The sequence below is a fragment of the Ascaphus truei genome, chromosome 16, assembly GCF_040206685.1.
Source record: "Ascaphus truei isolate aAscTru1 chromosome 16, aAscTru1.hap1, whole genome shotgun sequence".
NCBI classification, from domain to species: domain Eukaryota; kingdom Metazoa; phylum Chordata; class Amphibia; order Anura; family Ascaphidae; genus Ascaphus; species Ascaphus truei.
Window position 1 is genome coordinate 51,277,733 of NC_134498.1, and position 22,827 is coordinate 51,300,559.

General features: G+C 55.5%; 1 protein-coding gene across 2 annotated transcripts in view; it reads left to right on the top strand.

Moving 5' to 3' along the window:
- AR (androgen receptor) overlaps positions 1 to 22,827 on the top strand; it is a 174,491-nt gene that overhangs the window by 108,820 nt on the left and 42,844 nt on the right. For both annotated transcript variants that reach the window (XM_075573568.1, XM_075573569.1), the window contains exon 3: positions 9,933 to 10,049. In XM_075573568.1, coding sequence (XP_075429683.1) covers positions 9,933 to 10,049 — 117 coding nt within the window. The remainder of the gene's footprint in view (positions 1 to 9,932; positions 10,050 to 22,827) is intronic.

Here is a 22,827-nt window from a genome sequence, read left to right on the forward strand (position 1 = left end):
CAGTGTGCTCCTGTGAGAAGCTGTGCGCTCCGTGGGTGAGAGAATGGCCTGCTGCCAGTGTGCTCCTGTGAAAAGCTGTGCGCTCCATGGGTGAGAGAATGGCCTGCCGCCAGTGTGCTCCTGTGAGAAGCTGTGCGCTCCGTGGGTGAGAGAATGGCCTGCCGCCAGTGTGCTCCTGTGAGAATCTGTGCGCTCCGTGGGTGAGAGAATGGCCTGCCGCCAGTGTGCTCCTGTGAGAAGCTGTGCGCTCAGTGGGTGAGAGAATGGCCTGCCGCCAGTGTGCTCCTGTGAGAAGCTGTGCGCTCCGTGGGTGAGAGAATGGCCTGCCGCCAGTGTGCTCCTGTGAGAATCTGTGCGCTCCGTGGGTGAGAGAATGGCCTGCCGCCAGTGTGCTCCTGTGAGAAGCTGTGCGCTCCGTGGGTGAGAGAATGGCCTGCCGCCAGTGTGCTCCTGTGAGAAGCTGTGCGCTCCGTGGGTGAGAGAATGGCCTGCCGCTAGTGTGCTCCTGTGAGAAGCTGTGCGCTCCGTGGGTGAGAGAATGGCCTGCCGCCAGTGTGCTCCTGTGAGAATCTGTGCGCTCCGTGGGTGAGAGAATGGCCTGCCGCCAGTGTGCTCCTGTGAGAAGCTGTGCGCTCAGTGGGTGAGAGAATGGCCTGCCGCCAGTGTGCTCCTGTGAGAAGCTGTGCACTCCGTGGGTGAGAGAATGGCCTGCCGCCAGTGTGCTCCTGTGAGAAGCTGTGCGCTCCGTGGGTGAGAGAATGGCCTGCCGCCAGTGTGCTCCTGTGAGAAGCTGTGCGCTCAGTGGGTGAGAGAATGGCCTGCCGCCAGTGTGCTCCTGTGAGAAGCTGTGCGCTCCGTGGGTGAGAATGGCCTGCCGCAAGTGTGCTCCTGTGAGAAGCTGTGCGCTCCGTGAGTGAGAGAATGGCCTGCCGCCAGTGTGCTCCTGTGAGAAGCTGTGCGCTCCGTGGGTGAGAGAATGGCCTGCTGCCAGTGTGCTCCTGTGAGAAGCTGTGCGCTCCGTGGGTGAGAGAATGGCCTGCCGCCAGTGTGCTCCTGTGAGAAGCTGTGCGCTCCGTGGGTGAGAGAATGGCCTGCCGCCAGTGTGCTCCTGTGAGAAGCTGTGCGCTCCGTGGGTGAGAGAATGGCCTGCCGCCAGTGTGCTCCTGTGAGAAGCTGTGCGCTCCGTGGGTGAGAGAATGGCCTGCCGCCAGTGTGCTCCTGTGAGAAGCTGTGCGCTCCGTGGGTGAGAGAATGGCCTGCCGCCAGTGTGCTCCTGTGAGAAGCTGTGCGCTCCGTGGGTGAGAGAATGGCCTGCCGCCAGTGTGCTCCTGTGAGAAGCTGTGCGCTCCGTGGGTGAGAGAATGGCCTGCCGCCAGTGTGCTCCTGTGAGAAGCTGTGCGCTCCGTGGGTGAGAGAATGGCCTACCGCCAGTGTGCTCCTGTGAGAAGCTGTGCGCTCCGTGGGTGAGAGAATGGCCTGCCGCCAGTGTGCTCCTGCAGGGAGGCAGCCTAAGAGCTGAGGGAATTCCTCCCTATATACGCGTTGAGATAAATGCGCGCTGGCAGTTATAGAACGCTCCCGCGATCACTCCTCACAAATATTGACCTGGGCAGCAGCAATCAATCCCCGAGTATTGGGCCGAGCGCTGGGGAGGGATATCTCTGACTTAGCAGCTCACATGAAGTTAGAAGCGTGCCGCGCGTGCCTTGTTTTCTGGTTTATTTACGTGTGCTCGGGCCCGAATATGTGTAAGAAGCGAGCACTCAGGGATCCAATCAGGGTTCCGATGTCCGAGTTTCACTCAAGTGCTTTATTGGCCTGGCTGCACAAAGCTGACTTTGTGAGTGACCTTCAGGGTGACCCTCCCAGGGCCAATACTATCACCTTTCAGTAACCCTTTTATTTATTTATTCCACTTCATTTTTATTGATCACAACAGTTTTTGGGGAGGGGGTACAGAAAGGGAACCGGGGAGCTGGGGAAGGGTGGAGGAGGATTCGGGGAACAGTTACATCCATCTTATTTAGTACACAGTCGTTTGTCACAGTTACAATTTCTTGCGTATACAGCGTCAAATTGTCCCAATTTGATCTGCTATCGCTTGTGGGTGTAGGTTACCCCACGGCTCCCAAGTTACAGTAAATGTATACTGTACTTTGTAGCATGTTAAAGCTGCAGTTCAGTCTTTTTTTTTTTTTTTAATTCAATAGTTTCATGTGTGCAATCTCTAATTACCTAAAGAACTGTATAGCTGCCGGTCAATACGTTCTCCATGTATTGATAGGCGAAATTTGGTGACATAATTAGAGCTGGCATATGTTTTTATTTGCTTCTGTCACTCAGTGGAAGCTCATGAATATTCATGAGCACTCCTGCACTGACATGTGCTAGAGGGAGGGCAGGGCTGACAAAGGCGTGTGCCAGGGCTTGTGACAGGACATGAAGGGGCAGTGCCTTAGCAAATGGCTGTTAAAATAGAATACAAGAAAATTGGTCTTTCATAGTTGTTTTTTTAAAAACAGAAAATGCTAAAAGTATTTTTTCTTACTACAGAACTGATTTATTAAAAAAAACACACATGCAGGATATTGACTGAACTGCAGTTTTAAAATGCTGTCATTTCCCCATTTGCATAATTTCCCACATTTTATTTAATATTGAGGGGAGTTCTGTGTCCCGTTGGCTGCTATTCTGCATCTTGTGGCCGAAAATAACCGTGTGCTGCGTTTAGTTTGGGATTAGGATATTCCTGGGATAGGTCGGTGCCACTGTGTGATAATTCTCCCCTGGGAGCCGGGGTAAGGGGCAGTCTCAGCATTCTGTTTAGAATACTTTACATTTGAGTCTTTAAAACCAGAGACAGCACATAAAACACAGACAAAGCTCAGTTTTAGCACATCCAGTGAAACTCATACACGGTACAGTGCCTAAATATATATGTATAAATATCTATTAAGTAAAATGGTCTTTTAGTTTGACATTTTTGGCCAAAATTGTTGTAAGCCCCTGAGCCAACGTCACGGCAGACCACAATTCAGGGGTCCCTAACGCTAATATAAATTCTTAATAACCTGTGTAATAACAGGAAGAATGATTTATAGTAAATCTGTCAATATTAGTTGCAAAGTTCTAAGTCTGATAGTAGCCTTTATTAACCTGTACATTACCAGGAAAAGCACTCTGTATTAGAGTTGTCACAACCATCCTGCAAGCAAACAAGTTCCCCTGTGTGGGAGATGCTATGGAGTGAGCCCTTAACCATTTAAATGTGTTTACATTTGAGTCCAAAGATCTTTCATTCCCACAGGTATGCAGCATAGATCCTGCTCTCCTTATCTCCTGAAGCACAGCGAGGAGGTGAGGGGTACACTTTATTTAGTCTTTGTGGTGTATAGTACCAACGAAAGAGTAACATCAACTTCATCTACTATGTAAGGCTGCGTCCACAGTCTGTGCGAAGGCGCGAGCGTCGTTGTGCGCACCGCAAACAAAAGGCCGTACCTCAATGAGGACGGCCATAGAGCGCGCGAGTGACGAGGCGGACGATGTTTCATGAGACATTTTGTCACGGGCACGCCCTCGCCATGCCTCCCTGTCGCGCAATCCTACAGGGCATGGATCTCCCATCGGAGAGGCGCGAGTGACGCCATGCTCGCCTGTACTATATCTGAGCCCTAACAGTGGTTTCAGTAACACTTGTTAAGTTCTGCGCGGTGACTGGTAGCTCTGGCGGTGACTGGTAGCTCTGCGCAGTGACTGGAAGCTCTGCGCGGTGACTGGAAGCTCTGCGCAGTGACTGGAAGCTCTGCGCGGTGACTGGAAGCTCCTGCGTGGTGACTGGTAGCTCCTGCGCGGTGACTGGTAGCTCCTGCGCGGTGACTGGTAGCTCCTGCGCGGTGACTGGTAGCTCGCAGTGACTGGAAGCTCCTGCGTGGTGGCTGGAAGCTCCTGCGCGGTGACTGGTAGCTCGCGGTGACTGGTAGCTCGCGGTGACTGGTAGCTCCTGCGTGGTGACTGGTAGCTCCTGCGCGGTGACTGGTAGCTCCTGCGCGGTGACTGGTAGCTCCTGCGCGGTGACTGGTAGCTCCTGCGTGGTGACTGGTAGCTCCTGCGCGGTGACTGGAAGCTCTGCGCAGTGACCGGAACCTCTGGTTTTATCGGCCTGAAGCTTTTTAGATTTTGGGGGTCGGGATAGAACAAGATGACCTCCACAGATCGTAATAATTTTGGTTCAAAGTGTTTAATAAGAGTTCCAAGAAATTTGAAGAACTATAAACAGGGCTGTAAATATTTCTCAGTAGAGTAATTTTGTGTATTAGGGGAGTATTAAAATGAACACTAGTACTGTGCAGATATGGTTTATAACGCGACAGAAAAGGGGCACGGGCAGGTTGTGGGGGCAGAGTCCGCACCCTGTGCCCATAAACCTGATCCTGAGGAAGAATTGTGAGATTATAGCCTCATTTCGTCTACAGCGCTCCTAACCCTGAAGGCGCTATTAAATAAAATAGGTTGCATGGCGCCTGCGTCTCAGGCCTGAACACTTAGGTTGCGGTCCCAGTGCGTTCTGCCGTGCGCTGTAGGAACAAGTACCGCCCCTCAATGGGGCGGGGCCCACTAGGTACCTTGGCGCGCATTTGGCAGCCGCGCTCTACGACGGGTTTTTCCCAATACAACAAAATTGTATTTACAACTTGCGACGGAGGCGTGGCCACGCCCCCTTTGGCGGTTCAGCCATTCAGGGCGAACCAGCCGCGTGAGGTCATGGCCACGCCCCTGCAAACCCCCCGTTTAGGGAGGGGGAGTCGGGGCCTTTAGGGAGAGGGAGTCGGGACCTGCAGGGAGGGGGAGTCGGGGCCTGCAGGGAGGGAGAGTCGGGGCTGCAGGGAGGGGGAGTCGGGGCCTGCAGGGAGGGAGAGTCGGAGCCTGCAGGGAGGGGGAGTCGGGGCTGCAGGGAGGGGGAGTCGGGGCCTGCAGGGAGGGGGAGTCGGGGCCTGCAGGGAGGGAGAGTCGGAGCCTGCAGGGAGGGGGAGTCGGGGCTGCAGGGAGGGGGAGTCAGGGCCTGCAGGGAGGGGGAGTCGGGGCCTGCAGGGAGGGGGAGGCGGGGCCTGCAGGGAGGGGGAGTCGGGGCTGCAGGGAGGGGGAGGCGGGGGCTGCAGGGAGGGGGAGGCGGGGCCTGCAGGGAGGGGGAGTCGGGGCCTGCAGGGAGGGGGAGTCGGGGCCTGCAGGGAGGGGGAGGCGGGGCCTGCAGGGAGGGAGAGGCGGGGCCTGCAGGGAGGGAGAGGCGGGGCCTGCAGGGAGGGAGAGGCGGGGCCTGCAGGGAGGGAGAGGCGGGGCCTGCAGGGAGGGGGGTCGGGGCCTGCAGCGAGGGAGAGTCGGAGCCTGCAGGGAGGGGGAGTCGGGGCATGCAGGGAGGGAGAGTCGGAGCCTGCAGGGAGGGGGAGTCGGGGCCTACAGGGAGAGGGAGTCGGGGCCTGCAGGGAGGGGGAGGCGGGGCATGCAGGGAGGGGGAGGCGGGGCCTGCAGGGAGGGGGAGGCGGGGCCTGCAGGGAGGGGGAGGCGGGGCCTGCAGGGAGGGGGAGGCGGGGCCTGCAGGGAGGGGGAGGCGGGGCCTGCAGGGAGGAGGAGTCGGGGCCTGCAGGGAGGGGGAGTCGGGGCCTGCAGGGAGGGGGAGGCTGGGCCTGCAGGGAGGGGGAGGCGGGGCCTGCAGGGAGGGGGAGGCGGGGCCTGCAGGGAGGGGGAGGCGGGGCCTGCAGGGAGGGGGAGTCGGGGCCTGCAGGGAGAGGGAGTCGGGGCCTGCAGCGAGGGGGGAGTCGGGGCCTGCAGGGAGGGGGAGTCGGGGCATGCAGGGAGGGGGAGTCGGGGCCTGCAGGGAGGGGGAGTCGGGGCCTGCAGGGAGGGGGAGGCGGGGCCTGCAGGGAGGGGGAGGCGGGGCCTGCAGGGAGGGGGAGGCGGGGCCTGCAGGGAGGGGGAGGCGGGGCCTGCAGGGAGGGGGAGGCGGGGCCTGCAGGGAGGGGGAGTCGGGGCCTGCAGGGAGGGGGGAGTCGGGGCCTGCAGCGAGGGGGCGTCGGGGCCTGCAGGGAGGAGGAGTCGGGACCTGCAGGGAGGAGGAGTCGGGGCCTGCAGGGAGGAAGAGTCGGGGCCTGCAGGGAGGGGGAGTCGGGGCCTGCAGGGAGGGGGAGTCGGGGCCTGCAGGGAGGGGGAGTCGGGGCCTGCAGGGAGGGGGAGTCGGGGCCTGCAGGGAGAGGGAGTCGGGGCCTGCAGCGAGGGGGGAGTCGGGGCCTGCAGGGAGGGGGAGTCGGGGCCTGCAGGGAGAGGGAGTCGGGGGCCTGCAGCGAGGGGGGAGTCGGGGCCTGCAGGGAGGGGGAGTCGGGGCCTGCAGGGAGAGGGAGTCGGGGCCTGCAGCGAGGGGGGAGTCGGGGCCTGCAGGGAGGGAGAGTCGGGGCCTGCAGGGAGGGGGAGTCGGGGCCTGCAGGGAGGGGGAGTCGGGGCCTGCAGGGAGGGGGAGTCGGGGCCTGCAGCGAGGGGGCGTCGGGGCCTGCAGGGAGGGGGAGTCGGGGCCTGCAGGGAGGGGGAGTCGGGGCCTGCAGCGAGGGGGAGTCGGGGCTTGCAGGGAGGGGGAGGCTGGGCCTGCAAGCAGGGGGAGGCGGGGCCTGCAGGGAGGGGGAGGCTGGGCCTGCAGGGAGAGGGGGAGGGGGAGGCGGGGCCTGCAGGGAGGGGGAGGCTGGGCCTGCAGGGAGGGGGAGGCGGGGCCTGCAGGGAGGGGGAGGCGGGGCCTGCAGGGAGGGGGAGGCTGGGCCTGCAGGGAGGGGGAAGAGTCAGTGTCTGGCTGCAGCCTCCTGTCCAATCACCTCCCCTGCCTGAGACCTTCTCTCCCACACTCTGACAAGTGAAAGCAGATTGGCTGGAAATAAAAAACTTGGCAAGGTTCCAAAAATTCCAGGCCATTACTGCGTGAATAATGCCTGGAGTTTTAACCAATCAGCGAGCAGAGAATTCAATAATGCCCGAAGTTTTAACCAATCAGAGATTTCAATAATGCCAGGAGTTTAACAGTTTAGTCTATAATTAACAATAGCGCTGTTAAAAAAACAATGGTTCAGAAGATAACACACATTTGAGGCATCATTCTGCGTTAGCAAGGGTAATAATATCTGTTAAATCAGTCCATTCGAGAAAAGTTTCTAGGGTGCTCACATTCTGGTGATGGATATACTGTACATATATACTGTATGTGTATGTATATACAGTTGTGTGAAAAAGAAAGTACACCCTCTTTCAATTCTATGGTTTTACATATCAGGACATAATAACAATCATCTGTTCCTTAGCAGGTCTTAAAATTAGGTAAATACAACCTCAGGTGAACAACACACACATGACATATTACACCGTGTGTGTGTGTGTGTGTGTGTGTGTGTGTGTGTGTGTGTGTGTGTGTGTACACATGACATATTACACTGTGTGTGTGTGTGTGTGTGTGTGTGTGTGTGTGTGTGTGTGTGTGTGTGTGTGTGTGTGTGTGTGTGTGTGTGTGTACACATGACATATTACACTGTGTGTGTGTGTGTGTGTGTGTGTGTGTGTGTGTGTGTGTGTGTGTACACATGACATATTACACCGTGTCATGATTTACTTAACAAAAATAAAGCCAAAATGGAGAAGCCATGTGTGAAAAACTAAGTACACCTTATGATTCAATAGCTTGTAGAACCACCTTTTGCAGCAATAACTTGAAGTAATCGTTTTCTGTATGGCTTTATCAGTCTCTCACATTGTTGTGGAGGAATTTTGGCCCACTCTTCTTTACAACATTGCTTCAGTTCATTGAGGTTTGTGGGCATTTGTTTATGCACAGCTCTCTTCAGGTCCCGCCACAGCATTTCAATTGGGTTGAGATTTGGACCTTGACTGGGCCATTGCAACACCTTGATTCTTTTCTTTTTCAGCCATTCTGTTGTAGATTTGCTGGTGTGCTTGGAATCATTGTCCTGTTGCATGACCCAATTTCGGCCAAGCTTTAGCTATTGGACAGATGGCCTCACATTTGACTCTAGAATACTTTGGTATACAGAGTCGACTCAATGACTGCAAGGTTCCCAGGTCCTGTGGCTGCAAAACAAGCCCAAATCATCACCCCTCCACCACTGTGCTTGACAGTTGGTATGAGGCGTTTGTGCTGATATGTTGTGTTTGGTTTTCGCCAAACGTGGCTCTGTGCATTATGGCCAAACATCTCCATTTTAGTCTCGTCTGTCCAAAGGACATTGGTCCAGAAGTCTTGTGGTTTGTTCAGATGCAACTTTGCAAACCTAAGGCCTCGGCCATGTTCCTTGCTTGCTGGCGGAAGCGCGCTAACGCGCGCTCCCGCTCAGCACTGAGCCCCTACAGCCGCAATTAGAGCGGCTTTAGTAGGGGCTCACCTGCGCTTCCGCACGCTTGTGGAAGCGCAGGTCTTAGGGGAATTTAAAATTCCCCCACTTGCCGGCGAGACAGGCCGGTCACGTGAGCAGTTCGCCCAATGAGGGCGAACCAGCTCCGTGACATCACTGGGCAGGGGCCTGAGGCAGGGTGAGGCAGGGAAGGAGTGCTGGCAGCCTGAGGAAGGAGTGCTGGCAGGCAGGGACGGAGTGCTGTCAGGCAGGGACGGAGTGCTGGCAGGCAGGGACGGAGTGCTGGCAGGCAGGGACGGAGTGCTGGCAGGCAGGGAAGGAGTGCTGGCAGCCTGAGGCAGGGAAGGAGTGCTGGCAGCCTGAGGCAGGGAAGGAGTGCAGCCTGAGGCAGGGAAGGAGTGCTGGGGAAGGAGTGCTGGCAGCCTGAGGCAGGGAAGGAGTGCTGGCAGCCTGAGGAAGGAGTGCTGGCAGGCAGGGAAGGAGTGCTGGCAGCCTGAGGAAGGAGTGCTGGCAGCCTGAGGCAGGGAAGGAGTGCTGGTAGCCTGAGGAAGGAGTGCTGGGGAAGGAGTGCTGGCAGCCTGAGGAAGGAGTGCTGGGGAAGGAGTGCTGGCAGCCTGAGGAAGGAGTGCTGGCAGCCTGAGGAAGGAGTGCTGGCAGCCTGAGGAAGGAGTGCTGGCCGCCTGAGGAAGGGAACACAGTCCTGTCCCAGGACAGATGCATTTGGTAGGATGACAAACCCCCAGGGATGTATTTCCCAGCGGTGGGCAGGAGAACGGCCACGGGGTGCGTTCCTGCACACAAGTGTCATTTTAACAACATAAATGTCAGTTTGCAAACATTCGCCGGCGCGATTTATCCCGCGAGAGTTACAGTCTGAATGTGGGGAACAGGGAAAGCACTTTGTGTGTATATTACAGAGGTGTTATTCTGCACAGTGAATGTCACTCTTAAAAATGTAAATATAATGTTTTGGCTCATAACTCTCTCTCTCTCCTCTCCCCCTCTCTCTCTCTCTCTCTCTCTCCTTTCTCCTCTCTCTATCCCTCCTCTCTCTCTCCCCTTTCTCCTCTCTCCCCTTTCTCCTCTCTATCTCCCTCCTCTCTCTCTCCCCTTTCTCCTCTCTCTCCTGCCTCTGCCTCTGTCTTATGCTCTCCCTCTCCTTCCCTCTCGCTCACCCTGTCTCTCGCCCTCCCTGTTCCTCCCTCTTTCTCCCTGCCTCTCTCCTTTGCTCTCTCTCTCTTTCTCTCCCTGCCGCCTATCCTTTGCTCCCTCTCTCTTTCTCTCCCTGCCTCCTATCCTTTTCTCTCTCTCTCTTTCTCTCCCTACCTCTATCCCTCTCTCTTTCTCTCCCTGTCTCCTATCCTATGCTCTCTCCCTCTCTCTTTCTCTCCCTGCCACCTGTCCCATGCTCTCTCTTCATCCCTCTCTTTCTCTCCCTGCCGCCTATCCTTTGCTCTCTCTCCCTTTCTCTCCCTGCCTCTCTCCCATACTCTCTCTCCCTCTCTCTCCCATACTCTCTCTCTCCCTGTCCCTGACCAGGCAAACAGAAGTATCTCTGTGCCAGCCGAAATGACTGCACCATAGACAAGTTTCGGAGGAAAAATTGCCCGTCCTGCCGCCTACGGAAGTGTTATGAGGCCGGGATGACGTTAGGAGGTCAGTTTTTTATTTCATCAGAAGGGAAGAAAGTCGGGTCCTTCTAAACCAGTCGTAGACAACATGATTTCCCTCAAAGGCCGCACATCACCTATATAAAAATAAATACATATATAGGAGCTTCTCCCGGCCCCTCTAGTCATCTGTCTAACAGCGACGCGCTGGGGAATACGGTCTCGCTCCTTATCAGCGCAGGAGAGGAGCGGGCAGTACTGTATGAATCAGCGCAGGAGAGGAGCGGGCAGTACTGTATGTATCAGCACAGGAAAGGAGCGGGCAGTACTGTATATATCAGCGCAGGAGAGGAGCGGGCAGTACTGTATATATCAGCGCAGGAGGGGAGCGGGCAGTACTGTATTTATCAGCGCAGGAGAGGAGCGGGCAGTACTGTATTTATCAGCACAGGAGAGGAGCGGACAGTACTGTATGTATCAGCGCAGGAGAGGAGCGGGCAGTACTGTATTTATCAGCACAGGAGAGGAGCGGGCAGTACTGTATGTATCAGCGCAGGAGAGGATCGGGCAGTACTGTATTTATCAGCACAGGAGAGGAGCGGGCAGTACTGTATTTATCAGCGCAGGAGAGGAGCGGGCAGTACTGTATTTATCAGCGCAGGAGAGGAGCGGGCAGTACTGTATGTATCAGCACAGGAGAGGAGCGGGCAGTACAGTATTTATCAGCGCAGGAGAGGAGCGGGCAGTACTGTATTTATCAGCACAGGAGGGGAGCGGGCAGTACTGTATTTATCAGCGCAGGAGAGGAGCGGGCAGTACTGTATTTATCAGCACAGGAGGGGAGCGGGCAGTACTGTATTTATCAGCGCAGGAGAGGAGCGGGCAGTACTGTATTTATCAGCACAGGAGGGGAGCGGGCAGTACTGTATGTATCAGCGCAGGAGAGGAGCGGGCAGTACTGTATGTATCAGCGCAGGAGAGGAGCGGGCAGTACTGTATTTATCAGCGCAGGAGGGGAGCGGGCAGTACTGTATGTATCAGCGCAGGTGAGGAGCGGGCAGTACTGTATATATCAGCACAGGAGAGGAGCGGGCAGTACTGTATTTATCAGCACAGGAGATGAGCGGGCAGTACTGTACATATCAGCGCAGGAGGGGAGCGGGCAGTACTGTATTTATCAGCGCAGGAGAGGAGCGGGCAGTACTGTATTTATCAGCGCAGGAGGGGAGCGGGCAGTACTGTATGCATCAGCGCAGGAGAGGAGCGGGCAGTACTGTATGTATCAGCGCAGGAGAGGAGCGGGCAGTACTGTATTTATCAGCACAGGAGAGGAGCGGGCAGTACTGTATGTATCAGCGCAGGAGAGGAGCGGGCAGTACTGTATTTATCAGCGCAGGACAGGAGCGGGCAGTACTGTATGTATCAGCGCAGGAGAGGAGCGGGCAGTACTGTATTTATCAGCGCAGGAGGGGAGCGGGCAGTACTGTATTTATCAGCACAGGAGAGGAGCGGGCTGTACTGTATTTATCAGCGCAGGAGAGGAGCGGGCAGTACTGTATTTATCAGCACAGGAGAGGAGCGGGCAGTACTGTATGTATCAGCACAGGAGAGGAGCGGGTAGTACTGTATTTATCAGCGCAAGAGAGGAGCGGGCAGTACTGTATGTATCAGCGCAGGAGAGGAGCGGGCAGTGCAGTATTTATCAGCACAGGAGAGGAGCGGGCAGTACTGTATGTATCAGCGCAGGAGAGGAGCGGGCAGTACAGTATTTATCAGCGCAGGAGAGGAGCGGGCAGTTCTGTATTTATCAGCACAGGAGAGGAGCGGGCAGTACTGTATTTATCAGCGCAGGAGAGGAGCGGGCAGTACTGTATTTATCAGCGCAGGAGAGGAGCGAGCAGTACTGTATGTATCAGCACAGGAGATGAGCGGGCAGTACTGTATGTATCAGCACAGGAGAGGAGCGGGCAGTACTGTATGTATCAGCACAGGAGAGGAGCGGGCAGTACTGTATTTATCAGCGCAGGAGAGGAGCGGGCAGTACTGTATGTATCAGCACAGGAGATGAGCGGGCAGTACTGTATGTATCAGCACAGGAGAGGAGCGGGCAGTACTGTATGTATCAGCACAGGAGAGGAGCGGACAGTACTGTAATTAACAGCGCAGGAGAGGAGCGGGCAGTACTGTATGTATCAGCACAGGAGAGGAGCGGACAGTACTGTAATTAACAGCGCAGGAGAGGAGCGGGCAGTACTGTATGTATCAGCACAGGAGATAAGCGGGCATTACTGTATGTATCAGCGCAGGAGAGGAGCGGGCAGTACTGTATATATCAGCGCAGGAGAGGAGCGAGCAGTACTGTTTTTATCAGCGCAGGAGAGGAGCGGGCAGTACTGTATTTATCAGCACAGGAGAGGAGCGGGCAGTACTGTATGTATCAGCACAGGAGAGGAGCGGACAGTACTGTATTTATCAGCGCAGGAGAGGAGCGGGCAGTACTGTATGTATCAGTGCAGGAGAGGAGCGGGCAGTACTGTAATTAACAGCGCAGGAGAGGAGCGGGCATTACTGTATGTATCCGCGCAGGAGAGGAGCGGGCAGTACTGTATATATCAGCGCAGGAGAGGAGCGAGCAGTACTGTTTTTATCAGCGCAGGAGAGGAGCGGGCAGTACTGTCTTTATCAGCGCAGGAGAGGAGCGGGCAGTACTGTATGTATCAGCGCAGGAGGGGAGCGGGCAGTACTGTATGTATCAGCACAGGAGAGGAGCGGGCAGTACTGTATTTATCAGCACAGGAGAGGAGCGGGCAGTACTGTATTTATCAGCGCAGGAGAGGAGCGGGCAGTACTGTATTTATCAGCACAGGAGAGGAGCGGGCAGTACTGTATTTATCAGCACAGGAGATGAGCGGACAGTACTGTATATATCAGCGTAGGAGAGGAGCGGGCATTACTGTATGTATCAGCGCAGGAGAGGAGCGGGCAGTACTGTATATATCAGCGCAGGAGAGGAGCGAGCAGTACTGTTTTTATCAGCGCAGGAGAGGAGCGGGCAGTACTGTCTTTATCAGCGCAGGAGAGGAGCGGGCAGTACTGTATGTATCAGCGCAGGAGGGGAGCGGGCAGTACTGTATGTATCAGCACAAGAGAGGAGCGGGCAGTACTGTATTTATCAGCACAGGAGAGGAGCGGGCAGTACTGTATTTATCAGCGCAGGAGAGGAGCGGGCAGTACTGTATTTATCAGCACAGGAGAGGAGCGGGCAGTACTGTATTTATCAGCACAGGAGATGAGCGGGCAGTACTGTATATATCAGCGTAGGAGAGGAGCGGGCAGTACTGTATGTATCAGCACAGGAGATGAGCGGGCAGTACTCTATATATCAGTGTAGGAGAGGAGCGGGCAGTACTGTATGTATCAGCGCAGGAGAGGAGCGGGCAGTACTGTTATTATCAGCACAGGAGAGGAGCGGGCAGTACTGTATTTATCAGCACAGGAGAGGAGCGGGCAGTACTGTATGTATCAGCGCAGGAGAGGAGCGGGCAGTACAGTATTTATCAGCACAGGAGAGGAGCGGGCAGTACTGTATGTATCAGCGCAGGAGAGGAGCGGGCAGTACTGTATTTATCAGCACAGGAGAGGAGCGGGCAGTACTGTATGTATCAGCGCAGGAGAGGAGCGGGCAGTACTGTATTTATCAGCACAGGAGAGGAGCGGGCAGTACTGTATTTATCAGCACAGGAGAGGAGCGGGCAGTACTGTATTTATCAGCGCAGGAGAGGAGCGGGCAGTACTGTATTTATCAGCGCAGGAGAGGAGCGGGCAGTACTGTATGTATCAGCGCAGGAGAGGAGCGGGCACTACAGTATTTATCAGCGCAGGAGAGAAGCGGGCAGTACTGTATATCAGCGCAGGATAGGAGCGGGCAGTGCTGTATTTATCAGCGCAGGAGAGGAGCGGGCAGTACTGTATACTGTATATCAGCACAGGAGAGGAGCGGGCAGTACTGTATGTATCAGCGCAGGAGAGGAGCGGGCAGTACTGTATTTATCAGCACAGGAGAGGAGCGGGCAGTACTGTATTTATCAGCACAGGAGAGGAGCGGGCAGTACTGTATTTATCAGCGCAGGAGAGGAGCGGGCAGTACTGTATTTATCAGCGCAGGAGAGGAGCGGGCAGTACTGTATATATCAGCACAGGAGAGGAGCGGGCAGTACTGTATGTATCAGCACAGGAAAGGAGCGGGCAGTACTGTATGTATCAGCGCAGGAGAGGAGCGGGCACTACAGTATTTATCAGCGCAGGAGAGGAGCGGGCAGTACTGTATTTATCAGCGCAGTAGAGGAGCGGGCAGTACTGTATTTATCAGCGCAGTAGAGGAGCGGGCAGTACTGTATGTATCAGCGCAGGAGAGGAGCGGGCAGTACTGTATTTATCAGCACAGGAGAGGAGCGGGCAGTACTGTATTTATCAGCACAGGAGAGGAGCGGGCAGTACTGTATTTATCAGCACGGGAGAAGAGCGGGCAGTACTGTATTAATTAGCGCAGGAGGGGAGCGGGCAGTACTGTATGTATCAGCGCAGGAGGGGAGCGGGCAGTACTGTATTTATCAGCGCAGGAGAGGAGCAGGCAGTACTGTATCTATCAGCACAGGAGAGGAGCGGGCAGTACTGTATGTATCAGCGCAGGAGTGGAGCGGGCAGTACTGTATCTATCAGCACAGGAGAGGAGCGGGCAGGCCTGTATTTATCAGCACAGGAAAGGAGCGGGCAGTACTGTATGTATCAGCGCAGGAGAGGAGCGGGCAGTACTGTATTTATCAGCGCAGGAGAGGAGCGGGCAGTACTGTATTTATCAGCACAGGAGAGGAGCGGGCAGTACTGTATGTATCAGCACAGGAGAGGAGCGGGCAGTACTGTATTTATCAGCACAGGAGAGGAGCGGGCAGTACTGTATTTATCAGCGCAGGAGAGGAGCGGGCAGTACTGTATTTATCAGCGCAGGAGAGGAGCGGGCAGTACTGTATTTATCAGCGCAGGAGAGGAGCGGGCAGTACTGTATTTATCAGCACAGGAGAGGAGCGGGCAGTACTGTATGTACCAGCGCAGGAGAGCAGCGGGCAGTACTGTATTTATCAGCACAGGAGAGGAGCGGGCAGTACTGTATTTATCAGAGCAGGAGAGGAGCGGGCAGTACTGTATTTATCAGCACAGGAGAGGAGCGGGCAGTACTGTATGTATCAGCACAGGAGAGGAGCGGGCAGTACTGTATATATCACGCAGGAGGGGAGCGGGCAGTACTGTATTTATCAGCGCAGGAGAGGAGCGGGCAGTACTGTATTTATCAGCGCAGGAGGGGAGCGGGCAGTACTGTATATATCAGCACAGGAGAGGAGCGGGCAGTACTATATTTATCAGCACAGGAGAGGAGCGGGCAGTACTGTATTTATCAGCGCAGGAGAGGAGCGGGCAGGACTGTATGTATCAGCGCAGGAGAGGAGCGGGCAGTACTGTATGTATCAGCGCAGGAGAGGAGCGGGCAGTACTGTATGTATCAGCACAGGAGAGGAGCGGGCAGTACAGTATTTATCAGAGCAGGAGAGGAGCGGGCAGTACTGTATGTATCAGCACAGGAGAGGAGCGGGCAGTACAGTATTTATCAGCGCAGGAGAGGAGCGGGCAGTACTGTATGTATCAGCGCAGGAGAGGAGCGGGCAGTACAGTATTTATCAGCGCAGGAGAGGAGCGGGCAGTACTGTATGTATCAGCGCAGAAGAGGAGCGGGCAGTACTGTATGTATCAGCACAGGAGAGGAGCGGGCAGTACAGTATTTATCAGCGCAGGAGAGGAGCGGGCAGTACTGTATGTATCAGCGCAGGAGAGGAGCGGGCAGTACAGTATTTATCAGCGCAGAAGAGGAGCGGGCAGTACTGTATTTATCAGCGCAGGAGGGGAGCGGGCAGTACTGTATTTATCAGCGCAGGAGAGGAGCGGGCAGTACAGTATTTATCAGCGCAGGAGAGGAGCGGGCAGTACTGTATTTATCAGCGCAGGAGGGGAGCGGGCAGTACTGTATATATCAGCGCAGGAGAGGAGCGGGCAGTACTGTATGTATCAGCGCAGGAGAGGAGCGGGCAGTACTGTATGTATCAGCGCAGGAGAGGAGCGGGCAGTACTGTATTTATCAGCGCAGGAGGGGAGCGGGCAGTACTGTATGTATCAGCGCAGGTGAGGAGCGGGCAGTACTGTATATATCAGCACAGGAGAGGAGCGGGCAGTACTGTATTTATCAGCACAGGAGAGGAGCGGGCAGTACTGTACATATCAGCGCAGGAGGGGAGCGGGCAGTACTGTATTTATCAGCGCAGGAGAGGAGCGGGCAGTACTGTATTTATCAGCGCAGGAGGGGAGCGGGCAGTACTGTATGTATCAGCGCAGGAGAGGAGCGGGCAGTACTGTATGTATCAGCGCAGGAGAGGAGCGGGCAGTACTGTATTTATCAGCACAGGAGAGGAGCGGGCAGTACTGTATGTATCAGCGCAGGAGAGGAGCGGGCAGTACTGTATTTATCAGCACAGGAGAGGAGCGGGCAGTACTGTATGTATCAGCGCAGGAGAGGAGCGGGCAGTACTGTATTTATCAGCGCAGGAGGGGAGCGGGCAGTACAGTATTTATCAGCGCAGGAGAGGAGCGGGCAGTACTGTATTTATCAGCACAGGAGAGGAGCGGGCAGTACTGTATGTATCAGCGCAGGAGAGGAGCGGGTAGTACTGTATTTATCAGCGCAAGAGAGGAGCGGGCAGTACTGTATGTATCAGCGCAGGAGAGGAGCGGGCAGTGCAGTATTTATCAGCACAGGAGAGGAGCGGGCAGTACTGTATGTATCAGCGCAGGAGAGGAGCGGGCAGTACAGTATTTATCAGCGCAGGAGAGGAGCGGGCAGTTCTGTATTTATCAGCACAGGAGAGGAGCGGGCTGTACTGTATTTATCAGCACAGGAGAGGAGCGGGCAGTACTGTATTTATCAGCGCAGGAGAGGAGCGGGCAGTACTGTATTTATCAGCGCAGGAGAGGAGCGGGCAGTACTGTATGTATCAGCGCAGGAGAGGAGCGGGCAGTACTGTATTTATCAGCACAGGAAAGGAGCGGGCAGTACTGTATGTATCAGCGCAGGAGAGGAGCGGGCAGTACTGTATTTATCAGCGCAGGAGGGGAGCGGGCAGTACAGTATTTATCAGCGCAGGAGAGGAGCGGGCAGTACTGTATTTATCAGCACAGGAGAGGAGCGGGCAGTACTGTATGTATCAGCGCAGGAGAGGAGCGGGTAGTACTGTATTTATCAGCGCAAGAGAGGAGCGGGCAGTACTGTATGTATCAGCGCAGGAGAGGAGCGGGCAGTGCAGTATTTATCAGCACAGGAGAGGAGCGGGCAGTACTGTATGTATCAGCGCAGGAGAGGAGCGGGCAGTACAGTATTTATCAGCGCAGGAGAGGAGCGGGCAGTTCTGTATTTATCAGCACAGGAGAGGAGCGGGCTGTACTGTATTTATCAGCACAGGAGAGGAGCGGGCAGTACTGTATTTATCAGCGCAGGAGAGGAGCGGGCAGTACTGTATTTATCAGCGCAGGAGAGGAGCGGGCAGTACTGTATTTATCTGCACAGGAGATGAGCGGGCAGTACTGTATATATCAGCGTAGGAGAGGAGCGGGCAGTACTGTATGTATCAGCACAGGAAATGAGCGGGCAGTACTGTATGTATCAGCACAGGAGAGGAGCGGGCAGTACTGTATGTATCAGTGCAGGAGAGGAACGGGCAGTACTGTATGTATCAGCACAGGAGGGGAGCGGGCAGTACTGTATTTATCAGCGCAGGAGAGGAGCGGGCAGTACTGTATGTATCAGTGTAGGAGAGGAGCGGGCAGTACTGTATTTATCAGCGCAGGAGATGAGCGGGCAGTACTGTATATATCAGCGCAGGAGAGGAGCGGACAGTACTGTATGTATCAGCACAGGAGAGGAGCGGACAGTACTGTAATTAACAGCACAGGAGATGAGCGGGCAGTACTCTATATATCAGTGTAGGAGAGGAGCGGGCAGTACTGTATGTATCAGCACAGGAGAGGAGCGGGCAGTACTGTATGTATCAGCGCAGGAGAGGAGCGGGCACTACAGTATTTATCAGCGCAGGAGAGAAGCGGGCAGTACTGTATATCAGCGCAGGAGAGGAGCGGGCAGTACTGTATTTATCAGCGCAGGAGAGGAGCGGGCAGTGCTGTATTTATCAGCGCAGGAGAGGAGCGGGCAGTACTGTATGTATCAGCGCAGGAGAGGAGCGGGCAGTGCTGTATTTATCAGCGCAGGAGAGGAGCGGGCAGTACTGTATATCAGCGCAGGAGAGGAGCGGGCAGTGCTGTATTTATCAGCACAGGAGAGGAGCGGGCAGTACTGTATGCATCAGCGCAGGAGAGGAGCGGGCAGTACTGTATGTATCAGCGCAGGAGAGGAGCGGGCAGTACTGTATGTATCAGCACAGGAGAGGAGCGGGCAGTACTGTATGTATCAGCGCAGGTGAGGAGCGGGCAGTACTGTATGTATCAGCACAGGAGAGGAGCGGGCAGTACTGTATGTATCAGCACAGGAGAGGAGCGGGCAGTACTGTATGTATCAGCGCAGGAGAGGAGCGGGCAGTACTGTATGTATCAGCACAGGAGAGGAGTGGGCAGTACTGTATGTATCAGCACAGGAGAGGAGCGGGCAGTACTGTATTTATCAGCGCAGGAGAGGAGCGGGCAGTACTGTATGTATCAGCGCAGGAGAGGAGCGGGCAGTACTGTATGTATCAGCGCAGGAGAGGAGCGGGCAGTACTGTATGTATCAGCGCAGGAGAGGAGCGGGCAGTACTGTATATATCAGCGCAGGAGAGGAGCGGGCAGTACTGTATGTATCAGCGCAGGAGAGGAGCGGGCAGTACTGTATGTATCAGCGCAGGAGAGGAGCGGGCAGTACTGTATTTATCAGCGCAGGAGAGCAGCGGGCAGTACTGTATTTATCAGCACAGGAGAGGAGCGGGCAGTACTGTATGTATCAGCACAGGAGAGGAGCGGGCAGTACTGTATTTATCAGCGCAGGAGAGGAGCGGGCAGTACTGTATTTATCAGTGCAGGAGAGGAGCGGGCAGTACTGTATTTATCAGCACAGGAGAGGAGCGGGCAGTACTGTATGTATCAGCGCAGGAGAGGAGCGGGCAGTACTGTATTTATCAGCGCAGGAGAGGAGCGGGCAGTACTGTATTTATCAGCACAGGAGAGGAGCGGGCAGTACTGTATTTATCAGCACAGGAGAGGAGCGGGCAGTACTGTATTTATCAGCGCAGGAGAGGAGCGGGCAGTACTGTATTTATCAGCGCAGGAGAGGAGCGGGCAGTACTGTATCTATCAGCACAGGAGAGGAGCGGGCAGTACTGTATGTATCAGCGCAGGAGAGGAGCGGGCAGTACTGTATCTATCAGCACAGGAGAGGAGCGGGCAGGCCTGTATTTATCAGCACAGGAAAGGAGCGGGCAGTACTGTATGTATCAGCACAGGAGAGGAGCGGGCAGTACTGTATTTATCAGCACAGGAGAGGAGCGGGCAGTACTGTATGTATCAGCACAGGAGAGGAGCGGGCAGTACTGTATTTATCAGCACAGGAGAGGAGCGGGCAGTACTGTATTTATCAGCGCAGGAGAGGAGCGGGCAGTACTGTATTTATCAGCGCAGGAGAGGAGCAGGCTGTACTGTATGTATCAGCGCAGGAGAGGAGCGGGCAGTACTGTATGTATCAGCGCAGGAGAGGAGCGGGCAGTACTGTATTTATCAGCGCAGGAGAGGAGCGGGCAGTACTGTATGTATCAGCGCAGGAGAGGAGCGGGCAGTACTGTATGTACCAGCGCAGGAGAGGAGCGGGCAGTACTGTATTTATCAGCACAGGAGAGGAGCAGGCAGTACTGTATGTATCAGCGCAGGAGAGGAGCGGGCAGTACTGTATTTATCAGCGCAGGAGAGGAGCGGGCAGTACTGTATGTATCAGCGCAGGAGAGGAGCGGGCAGTACTGTATGTACCAGCGCAGGAGAGGAGCGGGCAGTACTGTATTTATCAGCGCAGGAGAGGAGCGGGCAGTACTGTATGTATCAGCGCAGGAGAGGAGCGGGCAGTACTGTATGTATCAGCACAGGAGAGGAGCGGGCAGTACTGTATGTATCAGCGCAGGAGAGGAGCGGGCAGTACTGTATGTATCAGCACAGGAGATGAGCGGGCAGTACTGTATATATCAGAGCAGGAGAGGAGCGGGCAGTACTGTATGTATCAGCGCAGGAGAGGAGCGGGCAGTATTGTATGTATCAGTGCAGGAGAGGAGCGGGCAGTACTGTATTTATCAGCGCAGGAGAGGAGCGGGCAGTACTGTATTTATCAGCGCAGGAGAGGAGCGGGCAGTACTGTATGTATCAGCGCAGGAGAGGAGCGGGCAGTACTGTATTTATCAGCGCAGGAGAGGAGCGGGCAGTACTGTATGTATCAGCGCAGGAGAGGAGCGGGCAGTACTGTATGTACCAGCGCAGGAGAGGAGCGGGCAGTACTGTATTTATCAGCGCAGGAGAGGAGCGGGCAGTACTGTATGTATCAGCGCAGGAGAAGAGCGGGCAGTACTGTATGTATCAGCGCAGGAGAGGAGCGGGCAGTACTGTATGTATCAGCACAGGAGATGAGCGGGCAGTACTGTATATATCAGCGCAGGAGAGGAGCGGGCAGTACTGTATGTATCAGCGCAGGAGAGGAGCGGGCAGTACTGTATGTATCAGTGCAGGAGAGGAGCGGGCAGTACTGTATTTATCAGCGCAGGAGAGGAGCGGGGAGTACTGTATGTATCAGCGCAGGAGAGGAGCGGGCAGTACTGTATGTATCAGCGCAGGAGAGGAGCGGCAGTACTGTATGTATCAGCGCAGGAGAGGAGCTGGCAGTACTGTATTTATCAGCGCAGGAGAGGAGCGGGCAGTACTGTATGTATCAGCGCAGGAGAGGAGCGGGCAGTGCAGTATTTATCAGTGCAGGAGAGGAGCGGGCAGTACTGTATGTATCAGTGCAGGAGAGGAGCGGGCAGTACTGTATTTATTTGCTAGACATCCCTCACAGAAGATAAACAATACTGCCACGTTACTCTGACTTATAGTAGTTGCGACATTACTTATTTGAGTGACAGTACTCATAGTTACTCATAGTTACTCATAGTTTCTCTCACTTTCTTTATAAAATGTTTTCTTCGTGTAAACATTGGCTGCTCCACCATGCAAAGGGTTAACTAATTCCATCAAGCATCCGCATGTTACAAAGTTAAACCCTGCAGAGGATATTGGCGCAGTGGGAGAGGTCAGGGTGACCCCAGGAACCGCGCTGTCAGGGCGATGAGTTGTTGCATGTTTGTTGTTGACTGGATGTTGTGGATATAAGAGGCGGTGAGATGGAAAGTCCAGATTAACCCTGTGAGGGAGTTTCCCGGGAGAGAGGCGCTTGGCATGGGGAGGGGACCGGGCTGTCTGGCAGAATGAGCTCTGTACTGGGGCAGGGGTCTGCTGCCGGGGGCTCATGATCTCTGTACTGGGACAGGGGTCTGCTGCCGGGGGCTCACGGTGACGTTGGGGTCTCTTCTCTGTAGAGTAACATTTTGATAAATGACCCTTATGGGGGTTCCTGTAAGGCGTAGAATGCAGTCCTTTATTTCATAAAGTAGGCCAGGATCTGGCTGGCCAACTAGGGAAACAGGGACGGGCCCCCCAAAACAGGGACGGGCCCCCCAAAACAGGGACGGGCCCCCCAAAACAGGGACGGGCCCCCCAAAACAGGGACGGGCCCCCCAAAACAGGGATGGGCCCCCCAAAACAGGGATGCTCCTCCCAAAACAGGGACGGGCCTCCCAAAACAGGGACGGGTCCCCCATAACAGGGTTGGGCCCCCCATAACTGGCTGCCGACAGGAACCGAGGAATTAGGCTTGGTGGGAACCCCAACTTCTGCTATACTGAGCGCACTCGCAGGGTGCTATACTGAGCACGCACGTAGGGTGCTATACTGAGCACACGCAGGGTACTATACTGAGCACACACACGCAGGGTGCTATACTGAGCACACGCAGGGTACTATACTGAGCACACACACGCAGGGTGCTATACTGAGCACACGCAGGGTACTATACTGAGCACACACACTCAGGGTGCTATACTGAGCACACACGCAGGGTGCTATACTGAGCACACACGCAGGGTGCTATACTGAGCACACACGCAGGGTGCTATACTGAGCACACACACGCAGGGTGCTATACTGAACACACACACGCAGGGTGCTATACTGAGCACACACTCAGGGTGCTATACTGAGCACACACACGCAGGGTGCTATACTGAGCGCGCACGCAGGGTGCTATACTGAGCGCGCACGCAGGGTGCTATACTGAGCGCGCACGCAGGGTGCTATACTGAGCGCGCACGCAGGGTGCTATACTGAGCGCGCACGCAGGGTGCTATACTGAGCGCGCACGCAGGGTGCTATACTGAGCGTGCACGCAGGGTGCTATACTGAGCACACGCACGCAGGGTGCTATACTGAGCACACGCACGCAGGGTGCTATACTGAGCACACGCACGCAGGGTGCTATACTGAGCGCGCACGCAGGGTGCTATACTGAGCGCGCACGCAGGGTGCTATACTGAGCGCGCACGCAGGGTGCTATACTGAGCGCGCACGCAGGGTGCTATACTGAGCGCGCACGCAGGGTGCTATACTGAGCGCGC